The 18555-nt window shown below is 39.1% G+C and overlaps 2 protein-coding genes across 4 annotated transcripts in view; one reads left to right on the top strand and one right to left on the bottom strand.

Annotated features, from left to right (window-relative positions):
- Nucleotides 1-3710, top strand: part of asap2b (ArfGAP with SH3 domain, ankyrin repeat and PH domain 2b) — a 32627-nt gene extending 28917 nt beyond the window's left edge. Inside the window, exons 24-28 of the mRNA XM_049483284.1 lie at nucleotides 534-798; nucleotides 1529-1578; nucleotides 2116-2213; nucleotides 2604-2723; nucleotides 2935-3710. Coding sequence (XP_049339241.1) covers nucleotides 534-798; nucleotides 1529-1578; nucleotides 2116-2213; nucleotides 2604-2723; nucleotides 2935-3009 — 608 coding nt within the window. The 3' untranslated portion in view covers nucleotides 3010-3710. The remainder of the gene's footprint in view (nucleotides 1-533; nucleotides 799-1528; nucleotides 1579-2115; nucleotides 2214-2603; nucleotides 2724-2934) is intronic.
- Nucleotides 3469-18027, bottom strand: e2f6 (E2F transcription factor 6). 3 transcript variants are annotated; one of them, XM_007235239.3, is made up of 9 exons: nucleotides 15791-16077; nucleotides 12934-13181; nucleotides 12145-12317; nucleotides 11927-11979; nucleotides 11528-11735; nucleotides 6039-6194; nucleotides 4649-4763; nucleotides 4192-4378; nucleotides 3469-4089 (listed from the first exon to the last, which is right to left on the bottom strand). In XM_007235239.3, exons 1-8 carry the CDS (start codon nucleotides 15999-16001, stop codon nucleotides 4199-4201), a joined length of 1344 nt encoding a protein of 447 aa, XP_007235301.2. In that variant the 5' UTR covers nucleotides 16002-16077; the 3' UTR covers nucleotides 3469-4089; nucleotides 4192-4198. The 3 variants fall into 3 exon arrangements, with proteins under 3 accessions (XP_007235301.2, XP_007235302.2, XP_007235303.2); XM_007235240.3 differs by having other exon boundaries at nucleotides 12961-13181; XM_007235241.4 differs by lacking the exons at nucleotides 12934-13181; nucleotides 15791-16077 and adding an exon at nucleotides 17639-18027 and having other exon boundaries at nucleotides 3851-4089.
- Between the last annotated feature and the right edge of the window lie 528 nt (nucleotides 18028-18555).

The following is an 18555-nucleotide window of genomic DNA, read 5'->3' as shown; positions in this document are numbered from 1 at the left end:
ATCCTAATTTTGTAAAAATTGTAAAAATCTGGTGATAATATTGCGTACGATAGGATATTGCACACCACTAAATCAAATACTTATTAGCTATATTGGCATCATAGTTTCAGCACAAAAAGAATTAAACTTAAGAATGTTTAGGAACTAAAGGGAAAAAAAATGTTGTGTATGTATAAAGTCTAATTACTTAGACAGCAAAATAGCTTATTTTTGATTATTGGTTATTGAAAGTAACATATTGGCAACTGTAAAGCACAGGGGTGGATGTGTCATGTTTTGGGTTGTGTTGCCGCGAGTGGCATTGGCATTACATGGCTGGAGGAAGAACAGATTCCACTGAATTTGTGGAGGGAGTATAAAGATGTTGTGCATGCAAGATAATCCAATAATATCTCAGAAACAGAAGAGTGGGAAACATTTTACCTACAAGAACTGAAGGATTGGATTACTACAACTTAGGGTTGCGAAATCCACAAAGCCTTTTTAGTTTTTTTTTAGTAACTGTTTTCTGTTTTATTTCTGTTCCCCTTCAGTCCTCCCTCCCGCTGCCCCGCCTCCTCCAGTAATAAAGAAGCCTATCCCCACGGAGCCTCGGACCCACACTAAGAATGTTCCTCTGCCTTCAGTGCCACCTGCCATGCAGATGCCATCTGTTCCCCCAGTTCCAAACATTCCTACTCCACCTTCATTCATTCCAATACCTCCTCCTCCCCCAGTGCCCCCTGCACCCCCGTATAAACCTGCTGCTCCACCCGTACCCTACCAGCCCAGAGGCCCTGCTCTCAAACCTCCCACAGGGTAAGAGCTGTCCCCCAACTGATGTTTTCATAGCACATCAGATATTTACAAATATTTACGTATGATATAGTAATCCTCAAATGTATATCCCAATAATGTAATGTAATATAATATCCTGCAAATATAACAGCCAAAAGATTTATTTTTGTATATATATTTATATTTTTTATTTATATATTTCTTTTTAATTATTGTTTTTTCTCAATACAAGATATTGTTATGCAGTTTGCCTATAAAAAGTATTTACACCCTTTTTTCTTTGATAAGAATTGTTGTCCTACTAAGCATCTTCTTCAGTTTTTCTACCTTATTTTACATAATTTGACTCAAAATAAGCACAAAAAGTCACCAGTCAAGTCATCCTGATTCTTGTGCACAAATTCTTGCCAGAAAATAAGGGATTTTTGCCTAATTTAAGGCTTACTTTACTCATTTTGAGACTTTGTAATTGATTATTTTCAGAAATTTTATTAAGACAAATTTGCTCACCCCATTGGCATATTTTTTGCTTAATTAAAGTATATACATCTTAATTTACATATAATTTGTCTATTAATAATATTTTTTGCCAAAGGATGTTTGTAGTGTATTGATAATATTTCCATTTATTAAAGCAATAAATGGGGAACATACAAGGAATGAATCCTTTTTCTAGGCAGTGCCCACAGCTCATGTCCATTTGTAGAATTTATTTATGATGTTGACTAAAAGAAAATGTTTATCATTTCAGAGGTCTTCCAAGAACACAAACAAGCAGACTTAAACCCAATCCTGTATCAGGTATGTAAGGAATGTAAAAGAATACATGACGAGACAAACACACACCATTTTTAAAAACAAAACACCAATACTGTATTACGCCTGCCTCTGGTTTCCAAACAGCCTTGATTCTTCAGGGTATGGAAAACCCAACATGCTGGAAAGCTTTTTAGGAGCATTTTAATACATTAAATCTTCAGCTGAGCCACATCTCAAAGGAGTTCTGACTGAGAAGTCCACTATAGATCACTGAACCAACTTTCATGCTCATGCTCAACCAGTTTGTGTTTGCTTTGTTTTTTGCATGGTGCATTAGGAAGTACTCATTATAAAACAGGTACAATTTGGTCATGAAGAGATGCCACCTTCTACCTTTAAAAGAAATGATCTAAAATTACTTTAAATAAAGTCCTAATCCTCCACTCAGTTCCAGTGAAAGATTCACACACACAAACCAAAGACATATGAAAAGTACATAAATTTTGTTTTAAGTTTCATTGTGGTACAGACAAAAAATAAACCAGTTTAATTTAATAAATATCTCTATATTCTGAACAGAAACAACAGAAAAGGATGGTCCTCCCCCACCTCGTAATCCTGCAGCCACATCACCTCCAGCCCCACCCCCAGTGCCTAAGCCCAGAGCGACCCAGGTGGTAAGAGTCTCTTAATAAACAATTACATAATATATTCTGTATACAGCACATGCACTCAAATAAACAGCTTGTGTGTAGTTGGGCAGATTAGGCTTTCCCTGAGTCAATAAAGAGGGTTTTTGGTTTAAAAAATACGTACAAAAACTTTCCTATTAAAGAAGCATTATGGTAAATTGATATTTCCCGATATTGGACTGCACCACCTACAATCAAAAAGTTTAAATTCTGCATCTCAAAGTGCAATAATCATGTGGACTGAGGCAGTACAAATATATTACAGGTCTTTACACACATAGCATTACTAGAGAAGCTATTCTCTTTTACAAGTACAAATTATTGGAAATACTGAATGTAATGTTTGTATACTGTGTGTGTGTGTGTGTGTGACAGAAACAGAAACCTAAACGAGTAAAAGCCATCTATAAGTGTAAAGCTGATAACCCAGATGAGCTGACCTTTGCTGAGGGAGAGGTGATCATAGTGGATGGAGAGGAAGACAAGGAGTGGTGGGTAAGTAAACAACACCTGAATACACCGCTGTGTCCAGTTCATGCTGAAAGTACTGGAAATAGTTAGGAAATAAAAGATTGGAAATGGCATTATGGTTTTGGAGTTTCCTAAAACAATGTGAATACAGTGGTGATGCACTGATCCCCATTATTTCTACATTTGTATCTGAATGTTTCCATTATGTGATCTGATTGGTTCCTGTATCTTTTAGGTGGGCCATATTGAAGGGGATCCTACCAGAAGAGGAGTCTTCCCTGTTACATTTGTGCACTTCATCACTGACTGATGAAGTCAGTAATCAGTGGACACTGAGACTGGCAATAAAAAAACAAAGATGGACGAGCAGAAGATTAGGTTATGTTCTCAGCTGTTAAAAGTTATTTTTCAGTGATGACCTCATGTAAGATATCTGCAAAATTATGTTTAAACATTTTCTAAGAGAAATAAGAGAATAGCTAAATGTGTGTTTGCTTTTATTGTTGGTCATCTCACTCCAGTGCAATATAATATAATTAAGTCTTAATGCTTTGAGCAGGGATTCATCATACTTCAGATAAAATGGTTGTGGCCTTATCACAGTAAAGTCCGAATATCTGCTGGATTCTTATTCATGTTTTAGAGAGCATTTTGGAGTTTGGTTGCAGAGCAACTCTATGTGTATATTTTAATTGGATGAACTCTCAAGCACTGTATCTCTTAGACTTGTTGAAATACTTCCCCATTGCAGTTCTTGGACACAGTCAATAAGTTTTTGCATCATTTTTAACAAGTGTGGATTTATTTTATTTTTGGAAATCATAATTTGTGACAAAAATAACAGGACGTGTCTTTAAAACAAGTAGTACTGTGAAAAATATTTACAAATACAAACAGTATCAGTTTTTAATGCCAACAAATAATACTTCCTATTGATGCCATTACTGACTCAACAATAAGTATTGAGTAAATGTGTTTTAATAAATGTTTAAACAAGCCATTGTAATCTCAGCACACTGACTGTAAATGTTTTTTCTGCATAAAATGAAATTATGAACTATTACATAGACCTTTACTAATTTTCATATTATTTTGTACAATTATTTTCTCAGAAAAGTGAGATTTTTGTAGTAACACATTCCTTACAGTACAGACCGATGAACAAACCGGTGTCCTAGTTAAGAAAAAACTGGAATGATCAGGTAATGCATATAAAAATAAAGTTCATCATGGTGCTCCCACCATTACTTTTCCTTTTCACAACCGAAGTTCTTCAAGCAATGTTTATGGTAAGGAATGAACAACATTTTGCTGCATCAGTGATGTGCAATTCCTCCAGAGTGTTTAACTGTTCAACAAAACGATGGATTTGACGATACTGCTGTTGAATCTGCAGAGAAATGTAGGAAAAATGTAAAAACACTGACTTCTCTACTTCGGCTGTTTCAAACACTTTGTTGGATTTTATTTTAAATAATAAGCAAAAGCACACCATGTTTTTAGCCTGTGGAGAGTGGTGTTGTCTGTATTCTGCTCTCATCCAGTGTTAAGAAGTGGTCTTTTGTAAGCTGCTGTGGAGCAGTGGTTACTGGACCTGCTTTGCTGCCCTGTCCACCCATGTCGCACGTCAGCACATGGATGGGTCCTCTGCATCCCTTTAGGTGGATCTGTATAGAGTCCTAATGCAAAAAAACAAAACAAAACAAAACAAAAACAAAAAAACAAATCATTGTTTTACCCCAGCCTGTTTTATGTGTGTGCATACATTAATTTACCTACTGAATAAAGTCTATGCATAAAACACTAAGCAGGGTGGAAGAACCCATTACTTTGGACTGAGCTGTAGCTAAAAATTAGTGATAATCGGTCATCTTTTATTCACACTGTTTAAATTTCTCTAATAATCTTTGTTTTTAGTCATCACTCCAGTGCATTTTTTCATGGATTACCTCAGTGGGGGTTGGGACCTCCAGCTTGGTCTCCTCAGGGGCCTTGATGGCGATCACAGTCTGATCCTGAAAGACACTGATCTGACAGATGTCTTCATATGTTACATAAGCTGAAGTACAAACACAGTTAAGGACAATGCCCCAGGAATGTACTGGGAAAACTGCAAAAATGTAACTGGACCACAAATGCCCCTCAAAAGTATTCAAAAAGTACTGCTCCATCACTCCAGACAACACAGATCCGCTTTTTAAAGAGCCTGATTCTCAGGTAAATCAGTTATCTGACTAGATATCCTGTACCTTGCCCCATTCATAAAGCGGTTATAAAGCTTGGATTGAATTTACATTAACTCTATACCTCCAACTTGCCACTTGGGGAGAGTTGCTGCAGGCATGCAGTGCATTACAGGTGGGGTTCGAACTAAAGCAGCCTTGTTGTGCAGCAAAAACTGCAGCACATTTACCCTTTACACAAATGAATAGGGAAGTCACACACAACAAATATCAAACGCATGTTAAAAAACATTTAACATAAGGGCTGTCAGATATGACAAAAAAAAAAAAAAATAAATCACACTAATAACACATCACAATATAGCACATTTTCTATAAATTCAGTGATTGTTATTCCAAAAAAAAAAAAAAAACACATAAAAGACCTTTTTCTTATTAAATACTGAATTAAAATCAACATTAAAATAAAATCTCATTTTAGTGAGGAACTCAATACAAGGCTGTATGTAGGTAAGGTGGCCTTAACACTCATTCCCTGCCTTGAAAACAAAACTACCTGTACATTGCCGACACTTTCTGCCAGCATGCGTTGCTCAGGCAAAAAAAAGCCTGTTGCATTTTGAAACGATATATAGATGATAGAGCATAATACAGAATAATAAGAGGTTTTTCTACTGTCAAACGAATTATATCAAACAGCCATAACATTAATATGATTAAAAGAAAATGCCTACATGCAGCGTTTTGTTCTTTTTCGTTTTGTTTTGACAAAAATTTCATAACTGTTTGGGATTTCCCACACCTAAACACAAAGTTGTGATGTGTCATCCTGTGAGTGAGGCTGCTCATGGCAAGGTGTTGCAATTTTTTGGTAGTTTGAGTGAATTCTGATTCTAAATACGTGGGCTCTAAATGGATGGGATATTCCATGTTTGAATGTGTGCAGGCATCTGACCTTCCTCAATGCACAGCATCACGTATGACCTTACAGTGGGTGGTGGTGATCAGAACTATTTCCTTGATTGTTTGATTGATTGTTTGATTAGTGTTATGCAAACATACTTGACCTTTACATGTGCCACTGTTTCACAGTAAATAAAGTTTTTAATTCTTCTGTAAGTTGCATAATTTCTAAAAATCAGGCATGGAAGGATATTTAGAATTGCTTTTGATGTCCGTTAGAGTAAAAAGCTGCTGAGCACAGTCTTTAATGAGCCAGTCCAGAGCCTCCTCCATGGTCTTCAAGTTTAGTAGGTCAACCTTCACCTTGGTCTTCCACTGGCCTTTAAAACAGCTAATTGGCGTTGGGCCCCTTCAACAAAAAGAGAACGAAAGGTTGAACTACTCTGCAAAATGTGAGAACCAGAGAGCACACATGCAGAGTAAAACAGGAGAACACACATTTAACATGTAAACCAAACATGTTATGGTTTTCTGTCATGAAAACCATGAAATACAGAATGTCATCAAATCAGTGCTACTAATTATAATAGAATAAATTATAAACAGGGTTCATACACATCTTAACCTATACATTTCCATGATTTTTTCATGACTTTTCCATGCCTTCAAGGCAAAAACTTCAGTGCAGACATGGACAATAAAACCAAAAATCAACTAAAGCTATAATTAAAATTGATTACTGTAGGTCCAAAATGAATCAGATCAAATGTTGAAATGTTTTCATGACTTTTCCAAAACTTTCTGGGTATTTTTATTTTCCCCAACACTTATCCAGGCCTGGAAATTGCTATTTGCTAATCACATGGAGTTTCAAGTGTTAGTGAACAAAGACAACACGCGTTTTAAACGAACTCCAAACTTTACTTCTCCGTATTCACACAACCGCCATTACCTCGCTCTCTCACAGAACGACCCCCCCTCGTGGAACACGCATGCGCATTAACAGTTAACAAACTCCCCCTTTTTAAAAAAAAAAAAACTCAAGTGTAATACTGTCCAAAGGAAAAAAAACTGCCTTAAAAATGTTTTTAGTCCATTAAACGTCTGTCTTGTTCTCTTATTCCTTGAGGTGCCATACACCTTCGCTGAAGGCCTTTAGGAGGAGTAGAGCTGACGTTCCTTTCTTTGTCAAGCAGTCAGCAAGCTGGTCTTTGGTCGCTGACCACATGATGTGTCGAATGACTCCGGACTGTATGAGCTCCTTGATATTGCTAATTTCAAGCCGTAGTCTCTTCTCTGTAACTGGTTTGGTTGACTTTACAGCATCCAGGAGTGAGTGATTGTCAGTTATACATATTATGGGTAAGCCTCTGTGCTTGCAGTCACCTACAGTAAGTTCTGAGTAGAGTGTGGCCAGAAATATTGCATTATCAATGCCATCTGCGAGGGCCAGTGTCTCCCCTGCAAGAGTACTTCTCACCACTCTTCTTATTCTTTTCGACTGCCAGCATATAGGTGAGAATCTTCCATTCTCTCCCATGAGCATGATTAGATGACCACCCTGAGTGCCACCATCAGGAAGGTTGCCCATTGATGAATCACTGAACACGACAAGCTGTAAGGAACTGTCTTTGCCTAGGTGCTGGAATTTCAAGGTCACTTCATCAGATTTGAGTTTCTGGATCAGTTTGTTTACAGAGTGCAGATTTTGAACAGTAGGAGCTTTCATACTGGATGCTAAGATGGATACATCACACATTGCATCTGGCCTTGTTTGTCTTGCTACCCACAATATTTGACCAATTTTTGATCTAAGCATGTCAATTTCTTGATTTGTTAGGGGAGCATCTCGCTCAGCAGCTCTAGCCGGGTTCACTGGAATGGGCTGGAGGTTCTTGATGTACATGCTCTGCTGTACCTGTACTGTGTCATTAAGAGAGGAGAACTCCATTCCAATATAGCTGAAGGTGTTGTGTTCTTCCCGTCCAACTTGAAAAGCTGCTTTTAACTGTGGTATGATTTTTGTGGCGAATCTTTCAGAACCTCCCCAGATAAAATCATCCACATGACAGCCGAGTACTCCCATGACGTTGGAGGAGTCATCTAACCAGTAGAAGACTGCTGGATCAACTTGCGACATGACTGCTCCTAAATTATGCATTGTGTCCTTCACTTTATTATACCAATAAAGAGAGGCATCTGCTAGTCCATAGACACACTTTTTCAGTCTCCATAGAACGCCTTGGCTCTGAGCCTCTGGTGGTGGGCGTATGTAGATGTTTCGAGCCAATTCTTTGCCTTGCAAAAAAGCTGCTTTTATATCCATAGAATTTAATTGCCATTTCTTTTGACATATGACAGCCATGATCATTCTTAATGACTCTGAAGCACATGTTGGGGAATCTTTTGGGAGTTCTTGAATATGCATTTCCTCAAAACCTCTGGCGACTAGTCTAGCTTTAGGTGCGACACCATCAGTGGTTTCCTTCAGTGTACACACCCACCTTGTGGTGATGCATTTCTGTCCTTCATCTTTCACTTCCTCAAAGACATCATTCTTCTTCCAATTGCATAACTCTGCTTGTTTTGCAGCATCAAAAATATCGTCATCAACCATCAGAGTCTCCTCTGTACTGCTTTCCTCACATAAGACAGTGTGCTCTGCTGGTACAGTTTGAACATTGTCCATTTCACCCAGATTTACTGAGCCTGTGGAACCAGCAAGGTCCCCAGATCCACTGAACTATACATTGTACCAATTTCTGTGTTTTCCAGTGGCCTTCCCTGCACGACTTAGAATGGTTCCTGTTAATGTTTGTCCACTTTCTCTATCTGTATATGTCACTGTTTGTCCAGCTTTTAGTCGCAATTCTCCATGTTTTGTGAATGTTTCAGTGTTTACTGTGTCAGCATTTGGTCTGTTTTCATGAGCAAGTGGAGCGGCTACAGCATGATTTTCTGATTCAGGCAAGTCATGTGTATTGGTCTCTTCCCCACTATCAGTATCATCATCTTCGTGGTTAAGTTCAGAATCCGGCAACGTTTGTTTGTCAGTCACCTCTTGCTGAATGTCCATATCTTCTAGCACTGTATGTTGGGTATCAGTTTTCTCAGTCTTGTATGATGCACACGAACATATGTGCCCCCGTGCCTTACAAAGACTACCACACCATCTTGGCCGATGACCACCCCTGGACCTTTCCACTGTGGGCAGTCAGCTCGTTTGTAGTATACTTTGTCCCCAGTTTCGTATCGATCATCATTGGCTCGCAGTTGTTTGCGAAGGGCTCGTTTGATTCTTTCAGAGCACTCCGCTTCTGTGAATGCTCGGCGTGCCGCATGCAAAGTTGTAATATGCTGAGCCATCCAGGCATTCATCGTAGGGCTTGCAAGTGCTGGTGGCTTATCAGTTAAAACTGATGGCATGTTGGGATTTTGTCCAAACACCAGTTGGTATGGACTGTAGCCATGCACATTGTGTAATGAGTTCTTTGCCATCAAGGCCCAATCTAGAGCCACTGACCAGCTGCATTCATTTTCCTTTTTCACTTTCAACAGTATGTCGGTCAGGGTGTGATTATGTCTTTCCAAGAGGCCATTGCTCCATGGGCTATATGCTGCCGTGGTTTTTAGCTCAATGTTAAATTTTTCAGCCATATCTCTCATGTCTTCATTGTTAAATTCACCACCGTTGTCGCTAAACAGTCTATATGGGGGTCCATGCACGCTTATCCAACAGTGGATGAGATGCTTCACGATGTCTTTAGGTTTCTTGGTTGTCACAATACTCCCTGCACTGAAACGTGTGAAGTGATCAATGACATGGAGATACCATACCCCTGGTTCCAACTCATGCAAGTCCACAGCCACTGTCTCATTGTAGGTTGAGGCCATGGGTAAGCCCACTGCAGGCTTTGGCTTTGACTTGCTGTATCGTATGCATGTGTCACATTTGCTTACAATGTTTTTGAGAATTGTAAGGCAGTCATCATCATGGTTGCCTGCGCAGTCCAGCAATTTTTTTAGCTTTTCTACGGATGCATGTCCAAATTGTCTGTGTAGTTTTAACAGAACTTTCTGTTTTTCTTGTCTTGTCATATTTTCAGTTACAGTCAGAACTTCTTCGTTACTCTGGATATCATTCTCTGCTGAATTATCGTTTGCTTTTATGTTAACACAATAGTGACCTGAGGAGGTCAGCTCAAGTTTCACTGGCTGCCTGAACATTGTGGCTTTATCATTCTCAATGTCCAGGACAGCACCTGCTCTTTTTAGTGATGTTTTGCTCAAAAGCAAGGGAATGTCGACTGGCACAACTTCTGTTTCTATATAGCATTTAGTCTGACCGATCACAGCTGGAATTGTCACACGTTTTGTGGAATGAACAAGTCTACCATCTCCAAATCGGAACGCTTTGGCACTGGTTTGGGTCTCCAGCTCGCTCTGCTTCAGTCCATTAACATAGTTGTCAAACCATTTTTCTCCACAAACTGTTCTGGTGCAGGCAGTGTCAATTACAGCTGATCCTAAAGCCTCTACCATGAATATCTCTGCTTCAGACAATGTTTCTTTTGAGAACAAAGTTATGTGACACTCATCAATATCTTCTGTGTGGCTCTCAACACTTTCTGTTAATCTTGCCTGTTCAGTTTTGTGAGGACAGTCCTTTGCCCAGTGGTAAGTACTCTGACAGATAGCACAACGGGATCTTCTTCCATATTTGTCTAATGGGTTTGACCCAGGTGGCACAGGAGTTTGACTTTGAGAGCTTGACTTGTCCTTTTTTCCAGTAAATCTTGTGAAGTATGCACAGTCAGGATCAACTGATGCACTAGCACCAGCTGGCGGTGAATTATCGCCAAATATCCTTTTCAAGGCTGATTTCATGCTACTGAATGTCACATCAGAGCAAGCAGTAAGCGCTAATTGTTTGTCTTTAACTGTAAGTCCAGCAGTATCAAGTAATTTAAATGCGAGAACAGCATCGGGTAGTTTCATTTTCAACTTACTCATTTTGTTGTATACCCGTTCGAATTCAACAATGTAATCCATCATGGTAACGTTGCTATCTCTTCTGATGTTGTCGAACTCCGTATAAGCATCGTACTGACGGTCTTTCTCCTCTTTCAAGTACACCGTGTCCAATTTCTGCAAAAGCGTTGTTAATCCATTGTCTTTGTTCAAATCCTCCGCGGATATTTCCAGTGCTATAGTCCTCGCTTTTCCAGTGAGAGACAGGGTTACTGCTAGCGCCTGTTTCCTCTGGTCCAGCTCAGTAACTAGCTTCCAGATCTTGATTTCATTCTTCCAACTTTCATAATCCGACTTGTTTTCATCAAACGGAGGCGGCACTTTGTAGCTGTGTGCCGCCATCCTCTGCTACCAATGTTAGTGAACAAAGACAACACGCGTTTTAAACGAACTCCAAACTTTACTTCTCCGTATTCACACAACCGCCATTACCTCGCTCTCTCACAGAACGACCCCCCCTCGTGGAACACGCATGCGCATTAACAGTTAACATCAAGGTATTTCATAACTATATGAACCCTGTATAAACAAAATTAAAAGTTCAAACATGCTAGATCAGCTAAGCTCTTTTTTTTTTTTTAACCGAATGCTCATCTCAAACAGAATGAAGGAGGAGCATCATCTTATAATGTTTAAAATGCCTCTAACATCCCAGTTCGACACAGAAATGCTTTGTTTGGGTTTGTAAACAATGAACAGGTCTGTACTTACACCCACTGGATCTTATTTTTTGACTTCTTCGTGATGAGTTTAATCCCATCTAGCACGTTGGTGATGTCATAGACCCGCCTTTTCCTCGTGCCTAATTTTTGTGCTGCCTCATTTAAGTCTAGAACACCTTCTGGTGCAGAGTGAAGCAGGTCCATGAAGCGCTTGGTCAGCCTTCCCAATGTTAAATCTGCACGGTAAGACTTGAAACCTACAGAAAAGAGTATTAAACTCAACACGTTGCAAATTCTGATAAGGTATTAGAGGAATATATATATATATAAAAAAATTATAATCAAAATAATTAAAAATATTACAAATATAAAAAAAGGTTTTTGCAACACAAAATATTTAAAAAGGTAAAAAATAAATCATTTAAATAATCAGATTATTATTATATACCTGGTGGCGCAGAAACATTTTTCTTTTCTGTGGACTGGCTGAGATTGTTTTGACTGAAGAAAAAATAAATAATAGAATTAAAAACACAATAAAAGAACATTTTACAAACAATCTGATTCACATGATCACAGATCAAAGATGCACACTAAAGATTCAGGGTCTACATCTGTCCATAGATTTGGTTTGTAATTGGTATCAGACGAATAATAACAACTTACAGCCTGGCGAGCCATTCCCGCTCAGCTTCATCATCTATGCAGAATGGGCCATCCTCAGTGTAATCACAGTCATCCTCCTCTTCCTCTTCCTCCTCCTCATTATCGTATTCTTCATCATCATCTTCATCATAATAGTCACTGTCATCATTGTCATCATCTGCTGGAAATTCAGTCTTTGAAAGAAAAAAATATATATTTATTATTTCTCAACCCCTTTTTCAATTTAAAAATACATATTAAAAGTAAAATTTTCTGTACACTTCCACACGTTACATTAGATAAACAGGGCACATACACTTTATGCACACGTATGCATTCTTTCATCCAAAATCAAAGGTATTTATATAATTTAAAAAAATTGATCCTGCTTTTGTTAGAGTAACTGTTCAGGGAAGGCTTTCTAATAGATTCTGAAGCATTGCTGTAAGGATTTGAATTCAGTAACAGGAGCATTAAATGAGGTCAGGATGTTGGATGTTCACCACTCCACCTCACCCCACACTCTTCCCATGAAGTAATAAATAGAGCACCATCATTTCAAAAGCTAATAGCTTGTAATGCTATTCTACTGACAATGCTTATTTAAAGGGAGCAGACAGCACAACTGCACATCTTAAAGCAACTTAAAAACAAACAAAAAATAATAATTTAGTCCACAGAAGTGCTGTCCACAAACATTCTGTGAACGAGAGAGAAGGCACCAGATACAAGCACATACTTTTCTTGACTTCCAGACATCCTTCTGCTCAAGGAAACAAAGAAAAGAATACAAAAAGTATGGAGGCATACAACATCATTAGCAGCTGGGTCCACCACCTCGTTATCAAGGTACACCACAGTGATCGTGGTTTGGTTTTCACTGTGACAATCCAGCTGGACCTCTGAAACTTCAGTGCACCTTTCATGACTGTCTCTGGACTTCACCCTCTCCTTTCGTAGACACGATGCCTTGGAGACGGGCTCACCTTCATCATAACCGAGGTTTAGTGTTGGAGCCCAGTCTACAGACTTAACATCACTTAAAGAACTAGGGCAGCCTGAAGAGAACAACAAAAGGCGTAATTAAATACCTGTAACAATTATAGGAAATAAATGGCTATCACTGACTATTTCCTTTACCTATTATGCAAACAATTGTACAAGGGCTGGGCGATTTATTTTGAGATTAAGAAATATATATATAATATAGAAATATAAGAAATATATATATTCGTATGATATATAAGATGAGACAATATTGTTTATATCGATATAGGCTGTCCCCCATCCCCTACCGTTTCATCATGCAGGCAGAGAGAACATCGAGAGAGAGAGATGTGACAGAAAGTACAGAAGAGGAGCTGCTTATTAAACTATACTAGCTGGTGAACTATTGAGACCTATTTATTTTTTTACTAGCCTTTACAGTGGGAGTTTCGTGGTGCAGGAAACCGCATGCGTGTAAATACAAATAGTGATAGCGGAACCGTTCAAAATCAGAATTTCTAGAATATGAAAATGTAAAACACAAAACTCCACATTTTATTTACTTTTTCCTAAGCATTTCAGACGTATTTTTGCCAAACTCAAACTGTATTTTATGTGCCCCTTGTTTTCATGCTACTTTAAATGGATTGTTATTGTGATTATTAATTTGTGTAATTAATTACCAGGCTGCTCATGATATTGCACTGAATAATAAAAATGCATGTAAAAAAATTCAGAAGTGTCTTTTTGTTATCACCTTATGGGATGAAAATATATAGCTTATATTGCTATATAGCCAACAATATTGAGATTTTATTTTTGATCCAGATCACCCAGCCCTAGTGCAAACTGTATTTATTTACTACATCTGCTGAATGTACACCATTAAGTACACTGTGACTTCCTCTTAGCTGTTAAGTGGACAGATTGAAAACAATACTTTCACAATCTAACCCTCTACAGCAAATGTTTGGTTATTACAGCACACTATGTATTTATTCTTTAATATATATATATATATATGTGTGGAAAAAAGGAGACCATTTTAGTATATAACACAGTTTTCATGCATCTTGGCATATTCTCCTCCACCAGTCTTACACACTGCTTTTGGAAAATGTTATGCCACTTCTGGTGCAAAAATGTATGCAGTTCAGCTTGGTTTGATGGCTTGTGATCATCCATATTCCTCTTGATTATATTCCAGAGGTGTTTATTTTGGTACAGTAAAAATAAATCCTAATTTTTAATTGGCACTTATTTTTCCCCAGAGCTGTATATGTTATAGTGCAATGAGGCATAGAAGGGGTCATGAACAAAAAAAATATGTATGTGTGTATTTGGAATATTTATATATATTTTTCTTGCTATTTTCTTGTAGGGATGCAACGATTAGTCGATATAATCAACAACGACGATTATTTAAATTTGTCGACTACAAATTTCATTGTCAACTAATTGTTTATTTGTAACAGTGCTGCATTACACAAAGTGCCGGGGACAGAAGCGCAGTAGGAGGTAAATGGGGGTAAATGTCTCACTCACACAGTTTACACTCAACTAAGTCCGTGTCTCCAAAAGTGCCCACAGAGAACAAATTTACGGTGGCCGAGAAAGCCCAACGCAGTGCAAATTGAAAAGCGCTGCAAAAGCACAAAACACATCCATCAAAATTACAACACAGGCGCAGCAACTAGAAAAACGCGCTGCAACTAGAAAAACGTGCTGCAAATAGAACCACAACACAACGGAAGTGAGTCACAACACAACGGAATTTTCCCGGGGGACCTTAAAAGATACTGTACCAGCTAAGCTGCGTCTTCAGTAAGGTCTCGGACTTCACTATGTGTACAAAGGACAATAAGTGGCAAACAAGGCGTTTTGTAAAGCAGAACTTTTAATAATATGCACACAACCGTGGTAATCACAGGTAATAAACATAACTTACTTTTCAGAAGCTTGTTTGCCACTTACTGTCCTTTGTATACAGCTGGTACAGCATCTTTTAAGGTCCCCCGGGAAAGTTCCGTTGTGTTGTGACTCACTTCCGTTGTGTTGTGGTTCTATTTGCAGCGCGTTTTTCTATTTGCTGCGCCTGTGTTGTAATTTTGATGGATGTGTTTTGTGCTTTTGCAGCGCTTTTCAATTTGCACTGCGCTGGGCTTTCTCGGCCACCGTACAAATTACATATTTACTCACTAAATATCAGTACTTTCCATGTTTAAACAACATCTAGACAACTAAATGCCTTTTTAAATGTCATGTTCAGCTCTAATCAAAAAAATAATCGTCAGATTAGTTGACTACCAAAATAATCATTAAAACAGTTGCAGCCCTATTTTCTTGTAAACGTACTAAAACAGGGTTTTTATGCTTCCTTGCTCTAAAAAATCTGATTCAAATGATCTGTTTGTTATCAAAAGTAAAAAAAAAAGGTTATTTTTGATATATGCACAGGGACTCCCAAACTTCTAAAAGATATATTTTTTTACTCCAAAGAAATATTCCAGCCATAGAAGGTTAACATTTCATATTATTTGTATATACTAATACTTTATGGTGTTTGTAAAAGATTAGTGAGGGAATAGGACTTCAGCTGAGCCACAACCAGTAACTTTAACATAAGATATAGTGAGAAAAGACAGAAAATCACAGTGACTGGAGCTCCTGCTGTATCTACCTTTCACAAAGTGCTCACTGCACACGCGAGCAGAGCCCGACTCCAGGCGCCCAGGCCGCAGAACGAGATTACTGAGCCACTTCTGCCGCCGTTTCTGGGTCAGTTTCTTAATTTCTTCTCCTCTATGTAGGTGAACTTTAGGTACTCTATAAAAGCTCCTCGTTATCCCTCCGTTAGATCGATCTGAGCAGCCGTACACAGCGCAGGCCATCGGTATTCCCAACCAACAACTAACCACCTGAACACACACTCACACTTCCGTTCTCGATCTGCACTTCGCGCCACAGCGGGGCCGGGTTTACTATAAGTAAAGAGAGAGAGAGGCCGCCCACTGCCTCACACCTCCCTCCCCCGATACACCAGAGAACTACTGCACACACCGCTAGAGGGAGCCCGCCACAGAGACCTCAAATGAAGGGTGGTAAACAGAGCTAAAGTAGAATTATTGTTCAGCACCTCCAGGAACACCTTTAAGATGCTGATAAAACTGTTCCAGGTGACTCTACCTCATGAGGACATTAAAATACCAAGAGTGTGAAATGTTGATTAAGTTTAGTTAAGTAAAAATTATAAAAAGAAAGAAAAAGACACATTTAACAAGGTGAGGTGTGTCCAAATTTCTGACTGGTCCTGTACATACTGTCATGTAACAGAACATACCCTGCTACAAATCCAGCTCAAGACCAGGTGTTCATCCAAAGAAAGAAAGAAAAAAGCAGGGATATAAATGCAGGAGTATAGAAAAAAAATAAAAACATGCAAACAAACAAAAAAAGATGTTAAGTTGAAGACATGTGGGGTATAGTAGAACAGTCTTCATAGATTTAAGATTGTTTTTCTATGTTCTCATACATTCAGCATCATTGAATTTGCATTAATATTATTAGAAAATATGCAAGTAACAAGATCATCTTGACTATATAATACTTACATTGGATTTTCAGAATGAAACAAAAACAAAAAGTTTATCTTAAATAATCTTCAAATGTAAAAGAAAAACTGCTGAAAATTTTAAATAAAATTTAGCTTATAGTCCAGACCAGTATTTACTGTTGTAGACAAATTGTCAAAACAGATGTGTTACAAAAGGAGCAGTCAAGTTCAATACCAGGCATGTATTTCAAAAGAAAAACTTTCAAAGGGGTAATTTTATGGATTTTTCGGCATTATCTATTGATAGCTAACACAGAGCATGTGTTTGGAGCAGACCTGATCATTTTACACACACATGGCCTCTTGCCATTACATAAACGGCCCTTATGTAGTGATGGGCAGATGAAGCCTCATTGGGTGTATGGCACATTTCCCAAACTGTATCGACACTGTGTTGAAACTGTGTTGCTGTATCACTTAATGGCGACATCTGCTGGACTTAAAAAGTAATTGCAAGCAACTGTGCGAGGAACTGCATCGATCACGTGATTTTCCTTAAAATGATACGCGGTCCGACACAGGGGTTCGCCTTGTTTGCTCGGTGCATGCGCCGAGGTTTCAGTGTCGTCAGACCCATCGCTACCCTTATGTACACCTCAGAAAGAAACCTTCCTACATAGTGCTGCGTGAAGTCAAACAAGCCTATTGCCCGTTTACACAGTTGCATTGTTTGAACACTAGAGGTCGCAATCCCTCTAGTGCAGGTCGGAGAACCAGTGGGCGTAAGCAAAGGGCAGAGGATGATTGCAGTAATTTTTGACTGAATCCAATCACACAAGCGCTTTTTATTAAAAGAGATAACATAAACACTGAGCCAAACTGAGAGCAGTCTGTTGGTCTGGCCCTCTAAAACAGTCCCACTGAATTATCTGGGTTATGCAGCCCCCACCCCTAGTTTATAGTGTGCTTACTTACCACCAGCTTGGTCAGCTCCCCGTGCTCCTCGGCGGAGGCGAGTGCGCCCTCAAGCGGGGGGGTGATGGGGATGGCGTCGGGGTGTATTCCGCAGGCGGTGATGTGCTCGGGCAGAAAGTGGTCCTCACAGATCTGACAGCGGTCAGTGGCGAGGCGCTCGCCCTCCCGCAGCGCCGCCAGCCACACCTTCACCCGGCTCCGGTCGGCGGGGAAGCTGAAGAAGCGCTTGCGGGGCCGGGTGGGCATCTCCCCGGGCTTCAGGTCGCTCTGATTCTGACAGCCCTGCACCACGCACTTCACCATGCTGGACCAGGCCGCGCGCTCCCACAGCCGCGTTTGTTTACACGCGCCGCCGAGCCAACGCACACTACCGGCAGAGGCGCCAAGCGCGCTCACGTGACCCGTACCGACCAATGAGGAGCTCCGAGCGGCCCCCTCGCCTCCTGCTCACCGCAGCTCTTCAGGAGCGCTGCTGCCCCCTGGAGGATCAGAGCACACTCAGACCGAGCTCAAAAAACACCAGCGATTAAACTCTTATCACTGTTATTTATCACTCACACCACAACAGCTCAATATCCATATGTCCCTGTATAAATCACGATTTAAATGTTTAATAAATAAAGCAGAGATGGACTTTGGAATTAGGAATATATATAGACCGGTCAAAAGTTTGAACACACCTCTTCTCATTCAGTTTAATTCGTGTTTCCTTTATTTAATGATTTTTAAAACTGTATATTTAATATAAAAAATAAATACATTAAAGCAATACAGGAACACATGTATTTTACGGGTTATATTGTTTTATAGTTTAGAGTCGTTTAAGTAATTTAGTTTAAGTAGTTAGTTTCTTTAATTACTAGTATTACTATTATTTTTTATTATTTGTATTCATTAGTATTTAATGACAAATGTTT

This window comes from Astyanax mexicanus, chromosome 1 (assembly GCF_023375975.1).
Source record: "Astyanax mexicanus isolate ESR-SI-001 chromosome 1, AstMex3_surface, whole genome shotgun sequence".
Classification (NCBI taxonomy): Eukaryota; Metazoa; Chordata; class Actinopteri; order Characiformes; family Acestrorhamphidae; genus Astyanax; species Astyanax mexicanus.
This window is presented reverse-complemented; position numbering and strand designations above follow the sequence as displayed.

What these genes read in the sequence shown, in the direction of transcription:
- e2f6 (XM_007235239.3), bottom strand. Translation starts at nt 16,001, where the DNA reads ATGGCCTGCGCTGTGTACGGCTGCTCAGATCGATCTAACGGAGGGATA. An exon ending in AAATGTTTCTGCGCCACCAG is followed by an intron (nt 11,736 to 11,926) that starts GTATATAATAAT and finishes TCTTTTCTGTAG; the next exon opens with GTTTCAAGTCTTACCGTGCA. An exon ending in GACATCAAAAGCAATTCTAA is followed by an intron (nt 4,764 to 6,038) that starts ATATCCTTCCAT and finishes CTGTGTTTGTAC; the next exon opens with TTCAGCTTATGTAACATATG.